The sequence below is a fragment of the Podarcis erhardii genome (genome assembly GCF_964252035.2).
Source record: "Podarcis erhardii genome assembly, chromosome: 3".
Lineage (NCBI taxonomy): Eukaryota > Metazoa > Chordata > Lepidosauria > Squamata > Lacertidae > Podarcis > Podarcis erhardii.
The window spans coordinates 51,837,752-51,859,161 of NC_138507.1; the positions used below are offsets into that span (position 1 = coordinate 51,837,752).

General features: G+C 42.3%; 1 protein-coding gene across 4 annotated transcripts in view; it reads left to right on the forward strand.

Moving 5' to 3' along the window:
- The window catches only part of GPR6 (G protein-coupled receptor 6), a 43,550-nt gene extending 28,541 nt beyond the window's left edge, over positions 1-15,009 (forward strand). Inside the window, exons 1-3 of one of the 4 annotated variants that reach the window (XM_081857384.1) lie at positions 11,268-11,450; positions 11,546-12,872; positions 13,550-15,009. In XM_081857384.1, the coding sequence (XP_081713510.1) occupies positions 13,574-14,557 (984 nt within the window). In that variant the 5' untranslated portion in view covers positions 11,268-11,450; positions 11,546-12,872; positions 13,550-13,573 and the 3' untranslated portion in view covers positions 14,558-15,009. Of the gene's footprint in view, positions 1-7,170; positions 7,404-11,267; positions 12,873-12,953; positions 13,176-13,549 lie in introns of those variants that run through there. The other 3 variants (XM_081857385.1, XM_081857383.1, XM_081857386.1) reach the window with 3 other exon arrangements.
- Positions 15,010-21,410: the final 6,401 nt, after the last annotated feature.

Here is a 21,410-nt window from a genome sequence, read left to right on the forward strand (position 1 = left end):
TACTGGTATTTAGAGGTATACCGTATAAAAACTTGGAGGTTTCATTAGCTATCATGGATAATGCCTGTGCATTCACTTAGTCTGGTGGAGGCTGTGACTGAGGGGGGGCCATGGCTGCTGTTATAAAATGTAGAATGGGGAAGGTAGAAGGCTTCCTTTGATCTCATGCACCATCAAGTTCCAAGAGAAGCAATGACTCCTGGCTTTGGAAAAGGCAGTGACAACTAGAGCAAACCTCTGCTGCAGCCTCATCCCTATTACCATCAAACAGCACAAGTTCTAAAAATTTGCAATTCCCTGTCACAAATGGTCAGGCCCCTTACCAGTGCAAACCAAACAAGCCCAATAGCAATTGGCCTACTGCAGGCATTGTTCTCTTCTTGCCACCATCCACTTAGTCGTCACCTAGTTCAAGGACCTTATGGGAGTTCTACTGACTTGCTGCTTATTTATTTTGGAGTCGGAAGACTGATAGCCAAACTCCCAGGCACCTAACTGGAAGTTTCAGCCAGTCAACCCTCCTGATCCCATGTGTGTGAATCTAATAATGTAGCCTGAACAGTATAAGCAGAGATCAAAGAGAACGAGCAGGGTTGCACACTCATCTCTCTCCTGATAAAATGTCATCAACAAGGGCAACAAGGGCAACCAAGGCAGTTTCAGTGCCATGGCCAAGCCTGAAGCCAGACTGAAGTGGGAACACCTGTACTAGGTGAGCAGCAGCAAGCAGTTATAGTTTTCTGTTGTCACCTTGGTAACAAATTAGAAGAGGATGGTTGTGAATAGTTTATAATGTTTCTGAGCAAGCATGTAAATTAACGGTGTTGTGGCCCATCATTCATTTACTGTGTCTCCTACTTTCCATCCGTGAATAGGGGTGAGGTGGGGATGGAAAGGCAATTGTAGATGTGGAATGGATCTGGTTACCATAGTCTGAACCACTGAGCCTCTTGGGCTTGCCGATCAGCAGTTCAAATTTGCACGGTGGGGTGAACTCCTGTTCCCTGTTCCAGCTTCTGCCAACCTAGCAGTTCTCATCTCAAATGTTTATTCGGCTTTACGCCCATCATGAAACACAACACAAGAAAACAAATCAAATAAAACAGCGGACTTGTACAAGCCACAAGTAGTATAACACAGTTCACAATTCACAAGGACAAATATTAGCCAATTCATAAGAAAAGTTTAAGATTAAGATTAAAATTAAAAAAATTTTGCACTACACTAAAATCAATATCTGATGTCGTTATAGAAAATTCTTATAACTATCAATAATCAGCTAACATTCCATTCCGTCTCTTGTACGAGAGGACGGCTGTTAGGAATTTAGCAACCTGTAGGGTAATATAAGGATCCACATCTTGAAGAACCCAGGCAAGCTGTAGGTCTACTGGTTTGTCAGCGATAGGCTGGATTATGGAGTTTAGTATGCTAGCACGGGCTGAACTGTACAAAGGGCAGATAAACATAACATGATGAAGAGATTCAGATGTTTTCATTTCACAAGCACACATTGAAGGGACTTGGCCCTTAGTGAATCTATGTCTCAGCACGTTTGTTGGAAAGACATTAAACCTAGCTCTAATGAAGGCATATCGGTGAGACGCGGCCATAAGCGATGTTAAGTAGGACGGAGTGCGGTAGATAGGGGTTATGCCAAAATTTAACGGCGAGCAGACTCCACCACCAGCTACGAAATTTTGGTATAGCTCCGCATCATCCAGCCTTTGATTTATACACCTTTTTGCCACATTTAGATCCAGTTTGAGCAATTCAGTGGGCGAGATCTCATAGGACAGCAATTTGGCATGGATTTTTCCTGACCACAAATTTGTGAAGTCATCTCGCCACATGCATTGAATGAGATAGTGGTTCGGGAGTTTATGCCATAGGGATATCCAATAAATCAAAACTCTCCTCCATATAACTAACTCCACTGATGGGATCTTCATTTCTAAGCGAATAGCCACATTACTTACGCATGTTGGTAATTTTAAAAGTCGGCGTAAGAATTGGCTTTGAAGTGACTCTAACGGTGAGAGGTTTGCAAAGGCAGCCCATAAAGGTGCAGCATAGGCCATTGTGGCCTTCACTTTGATGCTATACACTTTCAGGGCCGCAGGGATGAATAAGGCCCCCTCAGAGTAGAAAAAACGAAGGAGGGAGTGTGATAGGGCTTTTGTCTTGTTTTGAAGATATTCAACATGCGCTTTCCACCCTAAATTATATTGAAAATAAATTCCTATATATTTAAATTTGTGTACTTGTTCGATTTTCGTGCCCTCCAGTTTCCATGAATAAAGTTTTCGACTCCTTGAAAATATCAGTACTTTGGACTTGGTGTGGTTGATAGACAGATGATTAGAATGGCAATATGTCGCAAAAATCTTTAGTGCCCTCCTTAAACCCACTCTGGAGTAAGAGAGTAGTACAGCATCATCTGTGTAGAGAAGTAAAGGACAACGGTAATCTGCTATACGAGGGGTGTGGATAAATTTGTGTGAGACGGCTAATGGGTTCCTCATATCACTGATAAATAAGTTAAAAAGAAGCGGCGCTAAAATACAACCCTGGCGTACACCCTTATTTACTGGCACTGGGTTAGTCAGGTCTCCAGCAGGGGATAATCTCACCCTGGCCACGGACCCGGCGTGAAGTTGGGAAATAAGCCACAGGAGCCTTCTATCTATTCCCCAACTGGCAAGTTTATCCCATAGTAATTTCCTCGGGATACTATCAAACGCAGCTTTCAAATCTATGAAAACTGCGCAAAGTTGGCCCCGTCTAGGTGTCGAGTATTTCCGGGCTAAGTGATAAAGAATAATTGCCTGGTCTGTTGTGGATCGGTTTAATCTAAATCCAGCTTGCTCATGTCCAATCAGGTCAGCCTCAACTGACCACTTCATCAACCTTGCCAGCAAAAAACGGGCATATATTTTCCCAATGGACGATAGCAGACTGATATTCCGATAATTCCCTGGGTCACTGGGAGGGCCTTTTTTGTAGATAGGAATTATAATGGCCTCCTTCCACATTCCTGGAATTAAGCCCGTGGCATTTATTGCGTCGAACGTTTTAGCTAAAATCCCTGCCCACCATGCAGAATGAAGCTTTATAGCCTCAACAGGGACCAAATCTGGCCCAGGGGCCTTACCAGTTTTCAGCTCGGCTATCAATTCTAGGATTTCAGCAGGGTCGGTATTGGGCCAGACGGGAAGGGGATTAGAAGGTCTCCAATGAGTGGCCGGAGCTTCTACCACAGAGAAATATTTTCTCAGGAACTGCTCCCATGTAGGGGCCGGGATCACTGTTAAGGACCTAGCAGTTCCAAAGCATACCAGTGCAAGTAGATAAATAGGTACCGCTGCAGCGGGAAGGTAAAAGGTGTTTCTGTGCACTCCAACATTTGTCATAGTGTCCTGTTGTGCCAGAAGCGGTTTAGTCATGTTGACCCAAAAAGCTGTCTTTGGACAAACGCCAGCTCCCTCGGCATGAAAACGAGATGAGCACCGCACCCCATAGTTGCCTTTGACTGGGCTTAATCATCCAGGGGTCCTTTACTGTTTACCTACTTGTAATCTCAAGTTGGTTTTGATTTTGGTTGCTGTTTAAATGGCTGTTTTGTACTCATTTACGATATATTTAAAAAGGAATGAAGCCCTCACCCTTCCACTTTTAGGCAGGATTGCTCATATACTATCCACACCCCCACCCTACTTAGCCTACATTGCCCTTCTTGCCATATTACCGCCGTGGGAGAGCAGAAGCATAAAAGAATCTTCATGCTTTCTGCAGTGGCTACTAGGAAGCAGGTAGCTGCAAGATGACTCAGCAGCAGCGAGTGAGTCAAACTCACTACTGAGCTTTAAGAAAGGAATGGATGTGGGCAAGAAGACAGGATTACTAATAATCTGACCAGAATTGCATTCCAGGTCAGCCCCAACAGCTGCAATCATGTAGCTCTTGACAGTGAAGCAAAAAGCTTCTGCTCTGTTTTGTCTTGTAGCTAGTTCATGCTAATGATTTGTGTTGCGGAGTTAAGACTGGCAGTCTCTACTAACCTCAAGATCTGGAGCAAGGGAAAAATTCTGAGCTCAGACATAATATTTGGAAACTTGCGTGTAGTTCTCCGCAGTCTTCTGTGCACAGTCAAATTTAATTACAACGTGCTGGTACGCATGTGATGTGAACCCTGGCCTGTGCTTTAGCGTATCTGCTGAATGTGTTGTCATGGACACCCTGCTTGATTCAGTTCGCAGTTCAGTGGCCTTGTCTTTGTGTGGCCTTGTAAAGGAACGGTACATTTCGCTGCTGAACAGCATGAGGACAATAAGCTTACCTTTGCTGGGCAAATTGTTTCTAGAATTCACTCCCAACAACTCATTTAATGAAATGGCTCTCGTTCTGAGACATAAAATGTAAGGTCCATGTACTTGCATTAAAATGTAAACATCATTCCTAAGGTGCCTTTGCATTATAGAAATGAAAGACATTTGGTGTGTTTTTGGTGATGCTCAACCTTAGACACAGTTTGACCATGGTATCTAGATAAAACATCAGTGTTCAAAATACCCTGAAGTGCACCAGCAAAATGTACCAACTGTGTGGATGTAACTCTATGCAGAGATACACACATATACACACACACGGGATCTGCCCCAAAATGAGAATAGAATATTGAGGGAAAGCACCCGTCTTATTGCTCGCATTGGCTTCAAAAAAGGCAACCTCAAAAAGCTGTTTCATGCTTTATATAGTGGCTGTGTTTGCTACAGACACACTGCTGTTACATAACTAAGTGTGAAGGGATGGTGTGCATTCCTAACACAGAGAGGGGTGCACTAGAGTGTTGATTGGCTGCAAATCCATATGTCATTTATGTGCCTGTTTACTTTAATAAACACTCCACTGCAGCCATGGCAAATGTTATAGTGCAATACTCATCAGGTGCAGATGTATGGAAGCTGCAGGGAGTGGCTACTGATGAGAGGGCCTTCTCAGGTGAGTGGCACCCCAGGTATGAAATGTCCTCCCCTTGAGAATTTATTCTAAGTTTCTATGGGAAAGTTAAATTATGAAAAGGTTTCACTACAGTTCTCAGTTACTTCTTCAAGAGCTTTAGGCATGCAGAAATGTAATTATTTTGGAATCTCGGCACACACTTTTATTTTATTTTTAAAAGCTTTATCAAATCAATTTTACTGTGTGAATATAGCCTACAGAAACATAAAAGTTTATGAAGCCAAGCATAATGGAAAATCTGCAGAATCTAGTCCCCTTTATGCATTATACTTGTGAAGGAGTTTGATATAATTAGTAGGAAGCAGGATTATAACCCTCCACCCTCAGGGTCATGTGCCACTCTTACCCTGCTGCCATATCTCTACACGGAGCACAGATATTTGAAGGGGGGAAGGCTTTGGGGGAGAATTTTATAACTACAATGAGAATTAGATGAGTGACACTTGGACCCTGGTAATTCCTCAGGCTTTGCATTGAAAATGAGAGTGATGCTTCCTGAATTTAATGTGCATCAGCACATTAAATCTGATTGGCTACATTGTGACATCATTCCATTCTGACATCATCAATTAATCCCTAATTGTGACAACCTCTCATAATCCCTAATTGGTTAGGATAATCTATTTGACAGATGGAAGAAGCATTCTCCTCATCTTCCATGGACTTTGCTTGACCTCAGTGACACTGCAATGTAGCCAGCTCTAGCTCGTTGACTGGGATAGCTCATGTAATTAAAGCAGAAAGAACAGGATGCAGTCATTTAAATACAAAAAAAGAGCATTGTTACCAAAAGAGCAGCAGAGACAATGGCAGAAAATAGGCTTCAAAAAAGTGATATGACGGCATAATTATTATGCAATTATATATTGCTTCTATACTAACTTTCTTCTTAATTAGTTGTTTCAATGGGGGTATTAGCCATTTTCAAGGTCTCATTTTTTAGAATGAAAGGCAGTATATGAATATATAAATATATAAAGAGGTCTGGAAAAAATATTTCTTCATCCCTGAAAGCACTATTTTCTCTGTCACTGCTGTAATGTTTGTTAACTGTGCTCCGAAAATTGCAAAGAGTGCAAGTGTAAACCCTTTTAACTACAATGATAAACTCTATTTGATGATTTATCAGGAGTATTGTTAGACTGGCTTCTAGGCCTGTTAGCATTATGGAAGTAGGTCATTAATCAAAGCTCAAAGAATTCCTAGTACTTCTTACAATAGAAAATATGACAGAGATTTAAAAGATTATTATTTATAATTTATTTTTAAAATCCATAGACCACTTCTTGGCATTAAGCCTCTGAAACAGTGTACAGAGTAAACACAGAATAAAACTCAGAAACACAAAAAAAGAAAAAAGAAACACAAGGTCTAAGAACAATACAATCAACCTGATAAACTCTAAAACAATAAAACCATCCATACAAACAAAAGCACTTCATCAAAGATAAAACTGATCTATAAATGACTGGGTTACACTTAGGGAAAGCCTTCCTAAACAAAAGCTTCTTTAGTAGGCAACTAAGCATCATCATACTTGATTTTGGCTTGTAATTGATTACAGACAGTAGATGCTGCAACAGCAATAGTCCCAAGTTCTAGAATAGGCTAAGTGCACCTCTGGGGCATATGGTACTCTCAATATAGGCTGCAAATCTACACACACTTACCTTGCAGGAGATCCTGTTGAACTCAATGGGGCTTATTCTGAATAGAGATATCTAAGATAGCAGCACAAGTCTTTCAGATTTGTTCAGCTGAATATATATTTGACTAGGCAAATTAAATCCTGTGTATATTTAAGATGCAAATGAAACAGAGATGAAAGGAAGAGAGGTGGTGACCCCCACCCCAAACCCAAAAACCATTTCACGATACATTAGAACATGATATTCAAACTTCAGGATGCAAATGCTGGAGTCCTGACTGACCTACTCTTAGCTTTCTTGGTTACTGCACCTTTTAAAGAAAAGCCATAGAAAATCTGGAAAAGATTCAGGGAAGTGTGACAGACTGAAAAGTATTTAATACAAGAAGTGTTTTGAAAGCCTGAAAAAGAGCTGTGTCTTTTATAGGGACAAGGAGGTACATTCTAACACCTGTAAGATGCTATTATAAGGATGACGCTAATTTGTTTTCTGTTAACAGAGGAAGGAACAAGGAGTAACAGTTTTAAATGGAGGCGACTCAGGAAGGAACTACATGTTACAGGTCATACAAGGCTGTCAATGGAAACAGAAACCTCCAGTTGATTTCTTTCTTAATGCAAAGCAACACTTACTCATGTGACATCACAGTATTGAATGTGCTACCACCCACAGCACAACACTGACTGCAGCTGAAAAGAATGGAGAAATGCAAAAGTTGACATCACAACCCAGGTAAATGTCTTGCTACTTGTTAATATAGGGTAAAGGGATAATCCAGCACAAGGGTGCAATTTTTGGAGGCATCCTCATGTCATAACGTATAATTTTGCCCAGATTTCAAACGTTGCACTCAGCTACGGAAACGTCAGCATGAAATATCTATCTATCTATCTATCTATCTATCTATCTATCTATCTATCTATCTATCATCTACCTACCTATCAGCTACCTACCTACCTACCTATTAAATTTCTATCCCACCCTTCCTTCCAAAGGAGCCCAGGGCAACAAAAAAAGTGATAAAACAGTAAAAACATATTTAAAAGGCTTGTTGCGGGGGGGGGGGAGAGAAAGGTATTTTGTAGGTGCCAAAAAGACAAAAGAGAGCAGCAGTCTAATATACAACAGCAGGGAATTCCGAATGGTAGGTGCCACAGCACTACAGGCCCAATTCCTACATTGTGCATTTCTTACCTCCTGATAAGATGGTATTTGCAGGAGACCCTAATTATTTTTCAGGAATATATCCTCTGGAGTTCTCTTGTACACACACCTTGATAAGAGGCATGAATAATTTGTATTGGGTATTCATTCCAAAACGGAGGTAGGAATTCAATATTGTGCTGTGGCAGTCATTCCATCTGTGCAAGCTTTTCAGCTTGCAGGACAGAATGATCCTCAACATGCATACACACTCCCAAGCCAATTTCAGGGGGTGCATGGGGAGAGGAGAGGTGTGGAAAGCCTTGATGTCTTAGTGGAAGTCCTTGTGCCAGCTTCCATTAGCAGGAATAGTTAGCTGAATAAGATATAAAGGGGGATAAAAGATAACAATGTCAGTTGATTGTGGCCTGATTCTTTATGCCATATAACATATAACATCCATCAGTTATTTCAGTCACAACCATTAGATTCATACCAAACGTTGTGAAGATGTTAATAATGTAATATTACTAATGACAGCTGGAGTTGGGATCTCTTCTGCCTTTGAAGAATGAAGGTTGTTTCATATGTTTCTCATGGGGAATCATCAAGAAGTGCAAAGATTTTCACTTTAATTGCTGTTATCTAATTATCCTCTTCCAAACGGGAGATAATCAAAGCTGGAATGTGTCTTTAAGGCATTGATTTCGTAGCTACGTGTGGTTTTTAACCTTGATCACATGTAGTAGCAGCAGCTGCATTATTCCAGTTAGTTTTGAACGTCATACTATCTGAGTACAGCATAGTGAATGATGTTGAAGAAACTGTGTTTTCAAATAAAGAATATCAGGAGGACACCAAACTTGAAGACAGGAAGAGAGAAAGCCCCCCCCCCCCCCCCGTGCAGTGTGCTTTGAATATTTTTTTTCAGGAGCATGCTTAGGATGAACTTGAGACTTCAGCCACTGTGCATATTTTCCCCCAAAAACTGTCTCAAACTGATTATGCATCTGAAGAAGATATTTGAAATACACTGAGCCCAATAAATATATATTTGCCAAACCTGAAGGATTTATTGCCCCTTTTCTTTTACAATGAAACGGGTAATGAAAGCATTCCCTAACAGTACAATTCTGTACACCAGGAATAAGTCCCATTGAGTTCCATGGGGTTTACTGCTAGGTAAGTGTGTATAGGACTGCAGCCTATGACTCTTGTATCAAGGGTTTCCAAAGATTTAATAGATGTTTTACTGTATAGTTCCTCACTCTTCTCAGTAATAGGGAATCCCAAAGGCCTTCTACGGGGTCAGTTTCTTTGTGAGGAGAAAGCACTTGTGTGTGTCTTATGATGTTCTATATCTTTACAAATGTACAGTGTGTGTGTGGGATTAATCAAGCATACAGCAATACCTGTGTGAAACTATAAAGAGTGCAAGTTTCCCTCAGACAAAAGAGCATTAGAGCCCCCATAAAGGCTCCTTCTTTTTAGTCTTCTGCAAAAACCTACAGTTCTATCCCACTTCACGGGCTACAGGGAAATTTGTTTTTCTGTGAGTCTCACCCTGGGTGAATGAGATACTACCAATAGTACTAGCCATGACTGGCCATTATGGCCTATTTAAGAAACCTGTTGTAGCAATCAACACCCACTGCAACATAAAATTGATTCTTGTGTTGTCTGATGAGTGTGTACAGATTATTAAAATAGTATGAAAAAATTATTTTGCTTGAATAACTACTTCCTAAAGGTAAAGGACCCCTGTCCATTAGGTCCAGTCATGACTAACTCTGGGGTTGCGGCACTCATCTCGCTTTATTGGCCGAGGGAGCTTCCGGGTCTTGTGGCCAGCATGACTAAGCCACTTCTGGCGAACCAGAGCAGCGCACGGAAATGCCATTTACCTTCCTGCTGGAGGTACCTATTTATCTACTTGCACTTGATGTGCTTTCGAACTGCTAGGTTGGCAGGAGCAGGGACCGAACAACTGAAGCTCACCCCATCGCGGGGATTGGAACCGCCAACCTTCTGATCAGCAAGTCCTAGGCTCTGTGGTTTAACCCACAGTGCCTGGCAATAATAAAAGTACCAAATTTGAGAGTTTCAATTTGTTTCTCGAAACACTCGTGATGTTGTTCACCAGCCTTTTGCAGCAACTTGCAAGGCTTGCACTTGATGTGCTTTCGAACTGCTAGGTTGGCAGGAGCAGGGACCGAGCAATGGGGGCTCACCCCATTGCGGGGATTCGAACCGCCGACCTTCTGATCGGCAAGTCCTAGGCCACAGTGCCACCCGCGTCCCAAACTACTTCCTACATTGTGATTAACATGTATTAATCTAGAGAAGTATCATGTGTTCTGTTGCCGAACTGCTAGTATATCTTCTAAACTGGTGTTTACAGGACTCAGGCTGTGGTAAAAAAAGTAAATTAAATTCAGGGAACACTGAAATACTTATGAATCAAACTCAGACTGACAGCAGCAAAATGTTCCACCTACATGTATAAAAAAAAACCTAAAGAAGAAATAGGGAAAGTGGCTTTCCTTACCACTTTGCAGGTGTCTTTTCTCTCTCCTTAGGCTGGGTTCTCACTTTGTACTGATGGCCTGGCAGTCACTGAAGTGCCATTCCTTCCTACCTCAACAAGGCAATATGAGAAGCTCTAGGGCCATACATAGGCTCCTCCTTCAATTAGCATTAGTCCAGTTTCCTAAAAGGCAATGCCAGCCTGGGGTTGAGCTGCAGTATGGATTTTCCCCACATGGTCCAAAGCTTCAAATATTATTCCGATAGTATGGGAAGGATTATGGCGTAGTGCTGTAGCAAATGCTTTGCATGCAGAAAGGTGCAGGTTTAATTTTCAACATCTCCAGGTAGGACTTCGAGAGAACTCTGCCTGAAACAGTTGCTGTCAGTCAGTGCAGACAAGAGCGAGCTAGATTGACCAGTGATCTGATTTAGTACAGTATAAGGAAACTTCCTTTAGTGTATATCATTAGCAGATGCTAATTTTCCTCTTTGTCTTGACATAGACTATAGTTTTGTTTTTGTTCAGTGAAATAGATGGGCAGTGGTGGTGGGAAAAGAACCTTTACTGTGCTACATCTTCTCCTTCCAGTTCTGATTTAAGGCAACTTTCTCAACCTGTTTTCTAATACCTTATCTTCTCCTCAGTCTTCTTTGTTCTCAGGGCAGTTTTTAAGAAGGTTGCATTAGAGCATTCTGATCTTTAGTCGCTAAGGCTGCATACACACTAAACCTTTAAAGCACAACTGAAGCACATTCTTTTCCTCAAAAAATTCTGGGCACTGCACAGAGGCATAGCTGGGGGGGGGGAGTGCTGGGTGCCACACCGCGGGGTCAGGGCGCACTTACCGTGCCCGAGCCTCGCTTCTCTCCTGAGAGTGACACAGTGGCTCAGGCGTCTGCAGGCTCCGCACTGCCCAAAATGGCAGCATGGGGCTTGCATCCCAAGTAGCTAGCTGTGCCACTGGCACTGTAGTTTACTCCTCACAGAGTTACAATTCCCAACAACCCTTTAAAACAACAGTTATCAGAATTCCTTGAGGGAAACAACATGCTTCAGATGTCATATTGTGTACACAGCCTAAGTTATTCAGACTGAGACTTTATGCAGTTATTTGAGGGTAGGTCCACAGAAACTGGTGAAGCCTTTCCCTGTGCACAGCACTGGGCTGCATGGTAGCACTTGCTTAGTATATCCCACTGAGTCCTATAAGAACTGCTAACTGCTACTACTACTATTTCTCCTTAAAATTTAATGTAGTGCATTCACTTTGCAAAGTACTTGGTGAACTCTTTTGCCATCCCTCCCATAGCAGTCTGAGAAAAGTCACTATTGTTTTCACTTTGCTGATGGGGAAACTGAGGCTCAGACTAAGTATTTCACACAATTCCATGATATATTTTTATGTTAGTTTCCATACTGACTTCTAAGGGTAGCCCCATGTTAAGCACATTGCAGTCGTCCAAATGGAAAGTCACTGAGGACAGGTTATCAGGGTCCAAAAAAAACAAAAAACAAGCCAAGGGCAACCAGTGACCAGCGGGAAGTGGGGGTTAAGCACCCCTAGCTGAGGAGTCTTCTTGGGACAGCTGCGACAGAGCAAATCCAGTCGCACTCCTAGACTTACTAACTTCTTCCTTCAGAGGGAGTGCAACCCCTTCCATGTAAAAGTGCGGATGCAACAGCACGTGTTTGCAAACACGTGTCTCACACTCCAGGGGGCCAAGGTGAGCGGCAGCTCCCCCACGACCGCACTGGCGTGGGAAGCGCCTCGCCTTGCGGGGGGATCTCAACGACCGCGTTGCCTGGTCAGGAAGCAGAGCGGGCTGCCTCTTTCGGGGTTGAGGCAGCAGGGCGGGAGGGCGCTTGCAGCTAGCTGAGCGCGTCCTATCTTCGCCACCCACGAGCCCCTTTTCTCCCCTCTCCCCCCTCGGCCCTGCTGGCCCCTGCCCTCCCCCCACAGCAACGTTTCCCGCCTTCCTCTTCCCCTCTCCTGCCCAGTCCACGTGCCCTTCGGCGCTGCTCTTCCCCTTCCTTCCTTCCCGCTCCCGACTGGAGTATCTGCTCGCCTGCGCCGCCCCCCCCCCCCCGCCCCGCTGCTTTCGGGGACGCTTCTCCGCCCTCCCCAGACGCTCAGCGTCTCTGCTCGGCGGTGCCTTCCTCCTCCCCGCCCGCAGCCCCGTTGCTCTTTCACCCCTCGAGTTTCATTGCGCGCGCTTTCCCCCCTCCCTCGGCGGGCGGGGGCTCGTCCGGGGCCAGCGCTCCATGTGCGCGCTTGGGCGGCGGATGGCCCTGCCCTCGCCTCTGTCATTTCTACGTCAGACTCGCAGCCGCCTGAGAGCGCTCCCGCTCTTTCTGGCTCACACTCGGGACGGAGACGCGCAGGGTGGCAGCCGCCTGCTCCCGCCTCCTCGGCTCCTGCCCGCCAAAGGCAAAGAAGGGACGCGGCGCCCGCCACGCGACGGGGCAGACGGCGGCGAGCAGCGGCAGAAGCAGCATCCATGAGAAGCATCTCTCAGCCTTGAAGCAGAGTAAGAGCGGGTGCTGCGGGGGGGGGGTGTTGTGTGTGTGTGTTTGTGTGTGTGTGGCGGGAGAATCGCAGGACAAAGAGAGAGCGCAGCGCGTAGCTAAAGCCAAACCAGTGGGATCTTAATAGGCTGCGATGGCGAGATGCGGTTGAGCCAGTCGCCTGCTTGCGCGAACCTGGCTCTCCTGCCTTGGGATCCGCTCCCAAAGAGGGAGGGAAAACTTTAGTTTCAGCACCACGGAGAGCGCCCGTCGGCTTTTGCAAACGCGGCTCTCTGAGCGCACCAGCTATTGACCAGGCTCTATGGGTTTGTGTTTCTTCTTTCCCGCCTGTGGATGCTGATCCCCACTTCCTTGTGCCTTAGACCAGTGTTCCCCAACCTTGGGTCTCCAGCTGTTTTTGGACTACAACTCCCATCATCCCTTGCTAACAAGACCAGTGGTCAGGGATGATGGGAATTGCAGTCCAAAAACAGCTGGAGACCCAAGGTTGGGGAACACTGCGCTTAGACTAGACATGTTTCCTTCACTTTCGTGTTAGATTTCTGCCTTCTATTATTTTGTCCTTTTAACTTAGCTATTATTCTGTGTTTCCTTCTCTCTTGTTTTTTTTGTTTTAGCAAAGGCATCATTTTAACACCCCTTTTCTTCCTTGCTTTCTTCCTCCTTCTTCTCCTTGCAGGTGGCATACCTAGCTGCGGCAGAGATGAATGAAAGCATTGCCTTGAATGAAACCAGGAGCCCTGTGCCCTGGATCCAAGCCAGCAACCAGAATTCTTCTCTGGAGCTCTCCTCCAAGCTCCCCATCTTTACCATCAACCCTTGGGATATTATGCTCTGCATTTCTGGGACCATCATTGCCTGTGAAAATGCGATCGTTGTGGCCATTATATTCTACACTCCCAACCTAAGAACCCCAATGTTTGTGCTGATTGGGAGCTTGGCCACAGCAGACCTACTGGCTGGAGTTGGCCTGATCCTCAATTTTGTTTTCCAGTATGTGATCCAGTCAGAAACCATCAGCCTTATTACAGTTGGCTTCCTAGTTGCCTCTTTTACTGCCTCTGTGAGTAGCTTATTAGCCATCACAGTTGATCGCTACCTTTCCCTGTACAACGCACTGACTTACTACTCTGAGAAGACTGCTCTCTGTATTCATATGATGCTGATCATCACATGGGGGGTTTCCCTCTGCTTAGGACTTCTACCTGTCTTGGGCTGGAATTGCCTAGAAGATTATTCATCGTGCAGTATTGTGAGACCCTTGACCAAAAGTAATGTGACCTTGCTGTCTGCCTCCTTCTTTGTCATCTTTATTCTCATGCTGCACCTGTACATTAAAATCTGCAAAATAGTGTGCAGGCATGCACACCAGATAGCACTCCAGCAACATTTTCTGACTGCATCTCACTATGTTGCAACCAAAAAGGGAGTCTCAACACTTGCTATAATCCTTGGGACTTTTGGAGCCAGTTGGTTACCTTTTGCTATCTACTGCGTAGTTGGAGATTCCCGCTACCCTGCTGTGTACACTTATGCCACACTTCTACCTGCTACCTACAATTCCATGATCAATCCTATCATTTATGCCTACAGAAACCAAGAAATTCAGAGGTCTATGTGGGTTCTGTTTTGTGGCTGCTTTCAATCAAAAGTGTCCTTTCGTTCAAGATCCCCCAGTGATGTCTAAGTGACTTCTCCTTCTGTGTCGTTTTGCACAAAGTGACAATCTTTGACTTTTGTGAATTACAGTGCCTGGTATGAACCAGATACATGTTGTGAAATTGTTTTTTGGGGGGAGATGTTTAAACAGTAGCACTTTATGTGTGTGTATTCTTGAGAATGTGAAAAGTCTAAAGCTTTTGGTTGTGGGTGGGGGGACAACAGTGTGGTTGTATACAAGATTGTGCATCACATTTGTAAAGTGGAGGCATTCCAAGACTACGTAATTATAGCACTTTATTTTTAGCTGCTGAACTGCCAAAACAGTATTGCCATTTTTAAAGGGCAAAAAGAAAGAGAGAGAAGAAGTAAAATATTGTCTGGTTATTTTAGGATGTGAGTGATAATATATTTTGCTGCACAGTATTGACAAATTATGACATTTTGTACACAAATAAAACAATTCATTACATATTTTTATTTTGTGTGTTGAGCTGATTTAATAGCCTCTAAGAGCCTGAAAAACCTTTCATGATGCCTTATCTTTATTTACTTGAAAATATGAATTGGATTTATCCACCCATATGAAATTAGTTTACTTATGCAGAGGAACCACATCATAAAACAAGTTTCTCAAATATACTGTTTTGTTTATTTTGTTTCTATTCAGTAGCAATTTTATTTTCTGTAGAGATAAAGCTAATCAAGCATGTGTATAATATTAATTCCTCTAAGTCTTTAAAAGGCCTCATCACTATTCTTAGGTAAGATATGAGACTATCAAATAAATTTGTTTCAAGAGAGGAAGCAAGATCAAAGAGTTATTCTGATTCTCAAATGATGGTTGCAGCTCACAGGGAAATTATTCTATATGAGTGTCATTGAAATCTTCAAGAGTTCCAATTAATTTCCATTCATTTTGGGGGGGAGGGGTAGCATTGGAGAAAATTTCTATATTTTCCCATTTGACCTCATTTGTGGCTTAGTTTAGATTTGGTCCATGTTTCCTTCCTGACACACCTGCGCAAGCTCATAATAAATTGATTTCTGTGACAATCCACAGGCCCTGGGTGCCTCTTTTTGTCTGTCTTTGTCTGACCAATTCTTCAGGGGGACTTATGCACAGCTTGCTGGCTGTGTGCATTAGGCCACATTGTGATATAACCCATTCACTTATAATAAGTCATTTTTTTCCAGAAGCAGCAGGTGAGAATTACATCTTAGCTTGGAAGGACTTGCACAGCTGAATCAAAATGAATAAATAAACCAATACTTTGAAACCATAGTGTATTGCAGTATACGCCTAGATTCAAAGTATCCTTGGGAGAGTTCCTACTTAACTAGAGTCAAATGATTATTTATTATCACTTCTGTTTGAATTTAAAAACTGCAGCTATCTAAAACATCTCTAATAAGTTCTAAGAAAGCAGATTCCATATTTTTTTCTAGGTCATAAATTCTTTAAAGTATTTTAATCCAGATGCAATCTTTTTAAAGAAAGAAACAACCTATAGTTTAGACCAAATCATTTGGCATCTGCATCCTGCAGCAGTAGAGACTCAAAAACCCAAAACTGCATGAACACTTTGATCCAGTAACATTAAAATGAGGAAAACATAAACATTCAAGGTTAACAAAATCTGGGAACTGATAGTAATTGCTCCAATCCAGTGAAAGCAATATATGCATGGGAAATAGTTCCTCTGACAGCAAGAATAGACACACTTTTTTCTCTTGGGTGAGGGCTGCATTTCATTGGGTAATTTGTCAGGCTGCATACTGGTAGTGAGTGTGACTGAGGCAAAAGTAAAAGGGGCCAAAGTTTGGCAGGATTGCTTAGTTTCTCTCTTCCAACTCTTTCGTGCTGTTTTTTACTTCCTTGCCATCTGCATGAAATTAAGCAGAGACACATGACATGAGAGGGCAATATGCAGCTCTACAACCTATGACTTGTATGGATTATTGGGGGGAGCAGGGAGGACCCTGGATTCAATAGCTGCAGCATTCAGACTCCTGCAGATTTTTTAAGGGATGGTAACACAGTTTTGCCACGAAAATTATGAAATTCATGCAATGCCATTAATTTGTTGAGACATGGATTGGGTGTGGGGGGAGAGAGTATGAATATAGTACAGGCTTCCTCAACCTCGGCCCTCCAGATGTTTTTTGCCTACAACTCCCATGATCCCTAGCTAGCAGGACCAGTGGTCAGGGATGATGGGAATTGTAGTCTCAAAACATCTGGAGGGCCGAAGTTGAGGAAGCCTGATCTAGTAGTTACCCCTTCCCTTCCCCCAAGTTGCTGAACAAATCAGCAGAAGTATTGCTCTGCTAGCACTAGTTAAGTAGAAGGACAGGCTCTGAGAGAGTTTGGTTGTGTTGGCAGTTCCCTAAACTGGAGCAAATGAGTATATTGTGAGTAGAATGTATATGTTAGTTTTAATATCTGCAGCAGCTACACAACATCATTTGGCAACAAAGACTGTAAAGACCAAATCTTTTGGATCAGGTGATCACTACATCTCTCGCTCCTCCCACTTATTTAAGTATAGACCAAGAAATACTACACAAAAATATGCTTGAAATACAAATTTAGTCCATTGATTAAGTATCAAACAACTATAGAATACCAAACATCAGGTATTTAGATGTAAAGACCTAGTTAGGTGATCCGTAATTATCAAAATGAGGAAATGAAAGGCTATTTCACACAGGCATGCATGCCACATGATCTCCCATCACTTTACTGTTCAACTCGACAACTTGCAGTGTAAACTGCTTTTACTGGAAAGTATTGCATTTGAGGTGACATGAAACCTCTGCTTGTGTTTGATCTGGGAAGGCTGTTTCCATACAACAAAGCCATCATCTGGCATGTGGTCATCAAAGGATGAAGCATGTATAAACAGTGCCAACTAGTTTCAAGGAATAATACTGCTTACACTGTACCTACGTAGTATATATAACATCAGATAGACAACAGTATTTTGTAATTTTTTGGCTATTTGAGCATCAAGCTGTGCTAATGATATGTGAGCAATGTCTTTAGTTGCTACGTATATAATCCTGCTCCACCATTACCAAAATACAATGAATTTACAGTACACCAGCATTTACTGAATAAGGAATAAGCTGTACATGAACAAGAGGCGATAGTTCCACTGATTGACATCTAATTCATTTCACATAATCTTTTGTGATATTGTAAAGTTGTGCATGTTTTACAATGCATGCAAATGTTTATTGAATGTTAAGGTGTGAAAACATGGGCAGAGCAATCCTTTACTCATATTGCTTTGGGACTAGATACACTATATGCCGCTGCTACATCGGCAGAATTGCTACCATATCCAAGGTGTGCTCAGGAGGGGACAAGAAATATATATAAGCAGAAAAAAGAAAAATTGGCAGACATGTTATCAGCAGTCATGGGAATTCTGCCAATACCTGACAGTCCATGTTCTACACATAGAGGGAGCCAGGGAACCCATGATGATGCGGACCCTCACCCAACACACCCCTGCATCACCCCCACCCCACCCCCCACACATGGAAATAATACAATACCACAGCATCCCCATGAACTCAGTCTCTGCTCCCGCCAGCCCCAAAGCAAAGATACAAATTCATTTATACTGCTCACAACCACAGTTTTATAAGCACAAGGGAAGCAAGAAGACACACCACAGCACTCACCTAGCTCTTTAGGCAGGATACCTACAAATATTACACACACACCTCCTGGGACAAGTGTTCAAGACTCGTTTAGAAAGTTTATTTTGTAGGGCAGCTGAAGGAAGGCACAGGACATACAACAGGGGCAGACACACACACAACAGCAGCAGCCTCCAGTGGCTCACTCCATAAGGCATGGATTTGGAAAACAGGAGACGAGAGCTTAAGCCTATCAGGGGAAATGTGGGAAAATACCCTACTCACTTTGAGGGAAAGTCATGTCGGAGGGCGCTGCATGTGCCTAACCATTTGAAGTTGGAATTTTGAACCTGGAAATTTTGAACCTGGAAATTCTCAGATTAGTGAATCCTCTTCCTTGAAGTGAATAGACCAGTCTACACAGTGAAGCACGTGAAAGATTCTGCATTGTTGGAGGGCTGTCTTGTTAACACAAGTTACTTACTGGTGCCCTGAGTAATCTGATCGATGATTCATGGTAGGATTGTTTTTAATATTAATTTCCCCAGATGATTGGGCACAATCCAACCATAGGTATGCATTTTAAGTACTATTAAGTTAAGTGGGTGTATGGGGTATGAGGGGATTTAAATGTACTGGCCTATATCCAATTTAGTCTTGAATAACTGTTCCCACACCCAGTTTTTCATCAGTTGGCATTTCATGTCACTGAGCATGTTCTTTGGAGGTCTCCCTCCCCCCATGCGTTTTGTCCTTCTGCAAAATGTTGTGCTTCCCCAACCCCAGCCTGCTGATAATCTCTTTCTCTCTATTGTGCATGGGTAGTGCCATTTTGGATACAGAAGCAACACCATGCATACCCTAAACATTGGAAGTAGAGGGCTTTTTAAAAATAAAGTTTTCTCTAATGTCACTTATAATTCCTGACTTAATGCTGAATCAGGCTGAGTGGGGTGGTTGCCATCACTAATTAGACAACAGTATTAGGAAGGAAGGAAATGGCGTTCCCTCTTCCCAGTCTAACCTCATGGCTGCATAATAGTTGATGCTGTCAGACCCTTCATTTCAGATGGCTGCAGTTGTAAAGAACATCCCTCCCTCTCCCGCCCAACCTAAGAGGTGTCTGGTGCCATCAGAGCTCTGTGATATGTGACCTTTTCTCCACAAGGATGCACACTGTTCTCATAAAAACCCACAGAAAACATGTGTACAGCATAATATTTGAAGATCGTGCAAGTGTCTGTTCTGCCTCGTGTACACTCATTGGGAACCCTCTGCTGCCACTCATGTAGTGAGTATATAGACACTGGCATTATGTTTGCAAATGATGACATGTGCTGATCTATGTGGGTCTTTCTCCCCCTTGTATACTAGTGTATACATGTGGTGGAGCAGACCTCAGAAACTTCAGTATCTCTGGCAAAACATAACTTCTCTATTTAAAGGGGTTCCGCAACCATATCGGTATGAATGCATGGTTTCCTACATCAGGACAGCTACATTTTAACCATTCTCCAATCATTTATAATACTGAAATCGATAAATGTTAATAATTGCATAAAATCTTAATTTTTAAAAAAAAATGTGCTACTACTCAGAAGACCAATATGTCTGAACATTAATGGTAATAAATAATAATAATAATATAATTTTATGTATATAGCATGTCAAAAAATTCTCTCTCAGCTTGCAAATTGTTTCTGGGAAGGAGTACGCCTAAATGAGGAAGGGGACGCTTTGGTTTTGTTCTGGTTAACTCTTGGACTAGAACTGACGTCAGTCTAGTTGCAGTAAAAAGATGGCATTTCATTTTCATACTCAGGTTGGATCTGCAAGGGTACCTGAGCAGAATAACATTAGCACCAGCTATGACATTTCTGCCTTTCCAAATAAGAGAAGCCTCTAGTTATATGCAAATGTTGAAAGCACTTTGGGGAAGAAATAATATTCACAGTGTAATTTTGCATGTCTTAGCTTTTCCTGCTTGGAGGGCTCTTTAAAATTTAGTAACAAGCACTAGAGAGAAATCCCAGTGTGAAATGAATGAACTAGAGATTTATCAGCAAATTTGATTATATTTTATTTGAGTTTTATCAGAACCATAGCTCTCATTTGCAATACAGGTGTATAATTATCATAGCATATCTGAACAGTATAGTATAGTGCTGGCTTTTCACCAATTACTGTTGTTGTGAATTAGTCACTGTTCTTATATGCATATGAGATTTGCAGACATTACATTGCCTTTTTCATTCTTCATTGCCTTTTGGCTATTTACAATCTGCATCACTGTGTCTGAATGTGTACATGTGTAAGTGGGAATATTATTATTATTATTATTATTATTATTATTATTATTATTATGATTATTATGATTATTATTATATTTATACACCATTCATCTGGCTGGGTTTCCCCAGCCACTCTGGGCGGCTTCCAATAAAATATAAAAAATACAATAAAACATCAGACATTATGTTCCCTAAACAGGGCTGCCTTCAAATGTCTTTTAAAAGTCAGGTGGTTGTTTATTTCCTCGATATCTGATGGGAGGGTGTTCCACAGGGCGGGCACAACTACCAAGAAGGCCTGGTTCCCTGTAACCGCACTTCTCACAGTGAGGGAAATGCCAGAAGGCACTTGGAGATGGACCTCAGTGTCCGGGCAGAACGATGGGGGTGGAGACGCTCCTTCAGACATATGTATATATTCATACGTATCTTCTAACGGAGGATTACACTTCATGTGTCTGATGAATTTTGAATATTTTAGCACATACTTGGGAGGTAGAATTGAAATTGCAATCTAGCCATTTTTTCCCCCAACAAAAACGACCCAAAAAGTTATTCTAGAGACCATAAATCTATTCAAAACTATTTTCAAATTCTACAGTTTTGAAGCAGTAGCTTCAAATTCTGTTTTGGATGCAGTGGCTTTTTGTAACTAAATGTGAAGATTTGCGTGCACAGTCCACCTGAAGTTAAGCATATTTGAGTCCCAAGCTATCAAAATAAATGGGATGTAAATGTGTTTGAATGCTGATGAATCATGCAAAAAAATAAATTGTAGTTTAGTTTTTGTTTTGAAATTTGAAATTACAAAAATGGATACCACCCAACCTATAAATATTAGTGGTTGATTTCTCTTGTTGATTTCAAAATAATTGATTTAAGTAGATTCTTAAGCCTTTCACATAAAATTAAGAATAGCCATGTCCCATTGATTTA